The sequence below is a fragment of the Aplysia californica genome, unplaced genomic scaffold (assembly GCF_000002075.1).
Source record: "Aplysia californica isolate F4 #8 unplaced genomic scaffold, AplCal3.0 scaffold00290, whole genome shotgun sequence".
In the NCBI taxonomy this organism is placed as follows: domain Eukaryota; kingdom Metazoa; phylum Mollusca; class Gastropoda; order Aplysiida; family Aplysiidae; genus Aplysia; species Aplysia californica.
The window spans coordinates 587,429-594,154 of NW_004797560.1; the positions used below are offsets into that span (position 1 = coordinate 587,429).

At 39.8% G+C, this 6,726-nt stretch overlaps 1 protein-coding gene across 1 annotated transcript in view; it reads left to right on the forward strand.

Annotated features, from left to right (window-relative positions):
* The window catches only part of LOC101846149 (paired box protein Pax-3-B), a gene marked incomplete at both ends in the record, with an annotated part of 12,850 nt that extends 6,707 nt beyond the window's left edge, over positions 1-6,143 (forward strand). Inside the window, 5 exon segments of the mRNA XM_013084402.1 lie at positions 1-89; positions 1,426-1,830; positions 3,521-3,651; positions 4,685-4,759; positions 5,509-6,143. Of these exon segments, the coding sequence (XP_012939856.1) occupies positions 1-89; positions 1,426-1,830; positions 3,521-3,651; positions 4,685-4,759; positions 5,509-6,143 (1,335 nt within the window).
* Between the last annotated feature and the right edge of the window lie 583 nt (positions 6,144-6,726).

The following is a 6,726-nucleotide window of genomic DNA, read 5'->3' on the forward strand; positions in this document are numbered from 1 at the left end:
GCCCAGCGTCGTGGCCAAAATCGAGCAGCTCAAGGCAGACAACCCAACCATGTTTGCCTGGGAGATCCGAGATCGACTCTTGGCTGACGGTAGGATCACAACAGACTTATTAACTCGCTACCTCAGAACTACAACGTTTCATCTGACATTTTTGGCCGTTTTGGGTAACTAAGACCATGAGGTACAAAATGAATAAATGATGTATCTGCCTTATCAAAATGGTAAGTTTATTCGGAGTCGTTATCAAGATATTCAAAGAATTGCTTTCGAAAAAAGCTTGAAACATTATTTTTGTGACTCCCAAAAGTTTTGACTTTAAATTCTCAAGAACTAGGTACTGAGCAGATAGAACTTTGTAATTCTGAGGTAACAAACTCTTTAAGGACGCCATGATTGTCTTTCCCACCCTGCATCAGGATATAGGCCACGAACGAACACTTTCTACCTTCCCCTACCCTGAGCTGGCCTCTTATAGTTATTCCTTTTCTTCACTCTTTTCTGCACAACACTTTCTGTGACTCTTCTTCATGTTCCGCATGGTCTTCCCTTTATATGTAATCTTGTGCATTCTAATTCAACACTTTCTAAAACAATAATTTTCTCCTTGTATGGATGGCCATCTTGGCTGATTTCAACTATGTTTAATTTTTTTTTAAACATTAAAAAAATGAAAGTACTTTCACGCTCGTATCAAAACACTTTAGCTCATTTTAGAGGTTTATACAATTTCTCTATTCAACATTACTGAAGGCGATGTCCCGTTATTCTCTTCTTGTTTAAAAAAACAAAAAACAAATAGACTTAAACTTGCACAAACGACAACCTGTCCAAGACAATCACTTGTGCAGATGACCATTTCCCACTTCCTCCTTTCCTTTTTTTCTATATCACAATGACACTATCAAAGTTGTCCATCTGTCTAAGACGACTACTTTTTGTTTTTTCCTCGACAAAGGGGGACCATCATCATCATCATCATCATCATTATCATCATCATCATCATCATCATCATCATCATCATCATCATCATCATCATCATCACAATAAAATGCCAGATCTGCGACAGACATCGGCAATCATGGCTCTCTATTCATTTCTTTGCTCGGACTATCTTAAAAAAGCTATATTATCCTGATCTTTCCCCTTTACCCACCATTCTAGTTAGGTTCTCCGTATAGATTACTCTTAGCCTACCCCTGCCTCGTTTGCCTTCAGTTTTGTCAGCGAGAGCTAAATGTTCGAGACCTTTATGTCTAATCAGGTGTCCCCCAAAACCAGCTGTATGTGTCCTGTCCTGGTTGGGGTTTAAACATTTTTTTGAATGGGTGACCATCTTGGACAATTAATATTTTGACTATTGTATCATACTCCCCTTACCTGTAAAAATCGCTGTTTTCAATGCCTTCCTTTCCAATTTACTCACAGGAGTATGTGGCCAGAGCAACGTCCCGAGCGTAAGCTCCATCAACAGAATTCTCCGCAACCGCGCCGCAGAAAGAGCGGCTAACGAGTACGCCAAACTGGCAACTCAAGTACTGCACCCTCTATACAACACCTACTGGCCCGGCTACCCGTCTGTGCCAGGACTTCCACCACAAGTGCGTGCTGCAACAGCCCAGCTCTCAGTGCCAGCGCAGATCAAACTGGCAACGCCGGCCATTATGGCGTCTACGCCCAACTTGAAGACATCATCCGCGGTGTGTCCGCCTCTGCAGCAGAGTGCCGTCTACGCTGACTGCTTCCACTTACCTTTGACCTCCAACACATCGGTGACGTCATCTTCCTCTGACGGAGAGGAGGAGCGGGACGGGGCGGATACTGTTAGCAATGGTGTGTTCTGTTTGTCTTTTGTTGAAACACTAATAATAAAAGTAAAAATCATAATAGTAATGATAATGATGATGAATAATAGTGATAATAACAATAATAAATATAACAACAACAAAAATAATGACAATGATAACAACAACAATGATGCAACAACTACAACAACAACAACAACAACAACAACTACTACTACAACAACAACAACAACTACTACTACTACTACTACTACTACTACTACTACTACTACTACTACTACTACTACTACTACTACTACTACTACTACTACTACTACTAAAGTAAATTATTTCATTATCGTCAACGCAGGTACAATTCAGCTCTAAGCGCTGAACAAAATACATGAACATGAACGTGCACTCAAACACTCTTCAGATTTAGACTGACACATTAAACAAACAGTCACACCATCACACAACAATTGATAGGTACCAACATTCTGAACATACGAATACGACTGCGAATATGGACGATGAACTATCGAGATGTTTAAAAAATAATGTTTGATATTACCCACGACTTTGTACCCCCATCCTGTCCTAGAATAAATTCTAACTAGACTTATTTGGGGCTTTTCGAATGTGATAAAGTTATCTCAAAGTTAAAATCCACAGAAAAGCTTTTTAAAAATGATATTACAATTCTGTTTTCTCCTTCTATGAAGGGTTGTTTTTTAAGGGGGGGGGGGGAGGGGGCTACACCTGAAGGCTATCTCGCTTATTACTAGACCAAATTTTACCAAATTTCCCACATATAACAAGTATTGTATGGAGTCTTACAATACGCAAGCAAATTTGAGAAAAAAAGTTTTGTTTCCATGGATAGGGCGGCCATGTTGGATTTTGTTGACATGTCTTACGTAATGAACACCGCGCTTATTGCTCATTGAAATTGATTGGGTTTTTCTTTTTTTGCATGCATTTTTAAACAAACATTAGATCTAAAAATGTGTCTGCTGTTTTTTTTCTAAACAAACAAGAACATTTTTAATGCGTTTCAGTAGCATTCAAGTTTGCAAAAAATAAGAGGAAATCCACACTCCAGACACTACCAACAAAAATATATTTCATACATAAAAAAAATTCAACAGATATATTTTTTTGTATTACATCTTCTCTACATTATGTGAAAATTTCATGAAGATTTGATGAAAAATGGAGTTATTTTAAAAAGTAGAGAGACAAGTCGCGTTTTGAAAAAAGGGCCGATAAAGAAAAATAAAATATTAACTTTATGAAGAACATACCCGGTATGGGAAGAAATGCGGTTTTGGGGGGTTCCTATGCCATGAAATAGTTGTAGGAGAGGCTGAGGAAGTTAAAAAAATTATTTTGAGCCGAATAGGGGTTTTCAGGGTGTAGCCGAATAGGGGTTTTCAGGGTGTAGCTAAGTTGTTTGTTGTATATCTCGTGTCGAAGAGAGAGGGGTGGTAGGGGTATATATCCCAACTCGCTTTCGAAAATTAAATCCTGTCGATGGTTAACTGGTATTCAAAAAAAAAAAAAAAAACAGTAAAAGAGAATACTCAAAGAGAAACGCATTCTGAAAACGATTTCGGAGTATTATAACAAAGGTTCCTAATAAAATATTTCAATTTGTTGGAAGAATGTCGTTAAAAGAAAAATTTCAAAATCGCAGTGTGTGAAAGTATGTAACTGATAATCTACGCTTTGTTCAGACTCCAAACCTGTGTCAGCGTCACCAGTGGTGAGCCCTGACGTCATCGACAGGGAAGGTTTGCAGAAGTTGAGAAGAAATAGGACAACCTTCTCCTCCGGTCAGCTAGAGATACTGGAGCAAGAGTTCTCGGTGAGTGGAGAGGGGCAATACATGACCTACCTTTTGGGCTTTGTACGAGTTGAGAGAGAGAGAGAGAGAGAGAGAGAGAGAGAGAGAGAGAGAGAGAGAGAGAGAGAGAGAGAGAGAGAGAGAGATGAGATGAGAAGAAGAGATGTCCAGTGGGAATTTTTTCTTGGCTCTACAGGAATGGTAAAACACACACACAGGTGAATACAGAATTTAACTTTCTTAAAAATTGCTCTCGTTAAATTTCAAACGGTATTTGAAATACAAATAGGTGATTTTAGTGATGAAGATTAGCGGTGTTACTGGAGGGTGACTAAAAAAAGAGAAGAGATCAGGACGGTATATGTTTGGTGGGAATGAAGGAGCAAAACATTCAAAAGCACCCCCCCCCCCCCAATCCACCATTGACCTCTTTTGTCTCGATGTTAGCGAAGAGTCGTGTAATAATTGGCCGACAAGTGTCTCAAAGTAATAATAATAATAATAATAATAATAATAATAATAATAATAATAATAATAATAATAATAATAATAATAATAATAATAATAATAATAAATATTATTAATAATAATAATGATAATAACAATAACAATGATAATAATAATAATAATAATAATAATAATAATAATAATAATAGTAATAATAATAATGATAATAATAACAATAATAACAGTAATAACAACAATAACAACAATAAATTTAGAAAAAATAACAAATGCATTTGTACAGTGCACCCGCTAAAAAGCATGCTCTATGCGTTTTACTTTATGTTACTCAGAAACATTCTCAGCTTCACGGGAAGAATACATTACAAACACCTGATAAAGCGCCCAAACACCAACAAACAGACAAGATCTTTCACGGTTTATAGATAGGTACCGACTCGAAACCTGGTGAAGTGAGGAGAACTCGTGGAAAGTGCCTTTCCCTGTAACGCAACGTCGGATCCCTTACGGGATTCGAATCCACGACCTTACGGATGCGAGTCTGAGAGTCTATCCGCTAAACACAATAACAATGTGCTATCTTCCACAGAGGACTCACTACCCTGGCGTTGCGACCAGAGAGGCTTTGGCAGGCAGGACAGGCTTATCCGAGGCCAGGGTGCAGGTGAGATAGATAGAGAGAGAGAGATAGATAGATAGATAGATAGACAGACAGATAGATAGACAGATAACCTGTTGTTGTGGGTGTTGTCATTTTCTCTGTTGTTAGTTGTTCTGTTCTTGAGTATTCCTTGTAAGCAAAAATATTTCTGTTTTGTTCTTTCTTTCCTTTATCATTGTTCATTGTGTTATGTTGACATCACCTCATTGTAGCTGTTGTTAAGGCTGTAGTCGTCGTCGTCGTTGTTGTCGTTGTTGTCGTTGTTGCTGATGTTTTTTAGCCCTTTTCTTCATCCATCTTCCTCCTCCCGCTCCCCCCCCCAACCACACACACACACACACACACATACACACCCACACACACACACATTTCATCCCCTTTCTCCCACCCCCTACCTTGTTTCCTCAATCCTTTTCTATATAATAAGTACTGTTGGTGTCGTCATCGACGTCTTTTGAGTAGGGATAAGGTTCTTCACTGTCGCACTCAGAATACCCAAGTTCGATTCCCGTGAGGGATTAGTATTCATCAAGTATCTCCGTCCTTTTGTGGTGTATTGTATTATTCTTCTCAGTCCAGGTTGGCCCTTACAGACAAGTTCGAAGCCCAGCTCCTAAATGATCTAATCATGTAGATGAGGGCGTAAAAGGACTTAACAAAAAATATTTAAAATATATCATTGACGTTCACTTTTGGTAGTTGTGAGTAAGGCGTGTTTCAATTACATGTCCCTGTTTCCTACTTCTCGCCAGGTTTGGTTCTCGAACAGACGAGCTAAGTGGCGGCGACATCAAAGACTGAAACTACTTCAAAGCTCCGCCCCCTACATGTTCCAGTTCCCGCCTCTTCACGCGACAGGGGGCGGTGTTTGTGCCGAAGTCCCCGGCCACAAAGCAGTCAGCCCTCCGCCTGCTCTCAGCCATGACGAGCCCCGGATGTGTTCATTTCCCAGAAAGCCCCAGTCGTGCCCGGACAACGAAGCAACATCCAACTACCAGCTGAAAAGAGCACGCTATAGGGAAGAAGAAGAACCTCTATACTTTACAGGACTAAAGCAACAGCAAGTTCCATGTCCAGAAAGCCCTCCCATCAAACCACACAATGTGGGGGGTATAAACATAACAGAAATTGGCCTTCAGCACGACACAATGACAACGCAAAATAACCTAAACTTTGTTAATACAAAACTTTGTGGAGTCGCGAGGATTTCTGATAGTACAGACAAACCGTTAGATCTGTACACTAACAGGATTTCGTTTGAAAGTGAAACCGACAACAAGAGATCACCAGAGCATACCCTAATGACGTCACCTGCGGGTGTTGCAACGTCTTTATTGTATCAGCAATGTTCTCCTGACGTCATCACAACCATCACAACAGCAACAACAACAGCAGCAGCAACAACAACAACAGCAACAAAAACCAGGACGTCCCCAAAGCCCCCTAGTTTCGCCATCAGTCAACACTTTGCGTTTCAGACGACAGGTAGTCCACAGCCCCCAACCAAGGCGGACGGAGACAGACGATGTCTCATAACAAGTCACGTGATCAATGTAGAGGAGAACGGCGTCCTTCAATGAGAAGAGCTATCATTGATACTACTACTACTACTACTACTACTACTACTACCACTACTACTACCACTACTACTACTACTACGACGACGACGACGACTACAACAACTACTACTACTACTACTACTACTACTACTACTACTACTACTACTACTACTACTAAATTATGATTATAATTATTGTAATGAGGTTAGTCACAATAATTACAGTCCAATTGGAGCATAACCACGCTCTACGTCATGTTATGTGCTTTACAACTAGATCTACATGTATTAGTTGACCAAAGAACACTCTGAAATATTCTATTCTAGGCTTCTCGGGAAGCATACTGTGTTAACAGCATTTTAAGCGCTCAGTCGCTAACAAACTAACACGTTATTTCGCAGTCTATAGCCG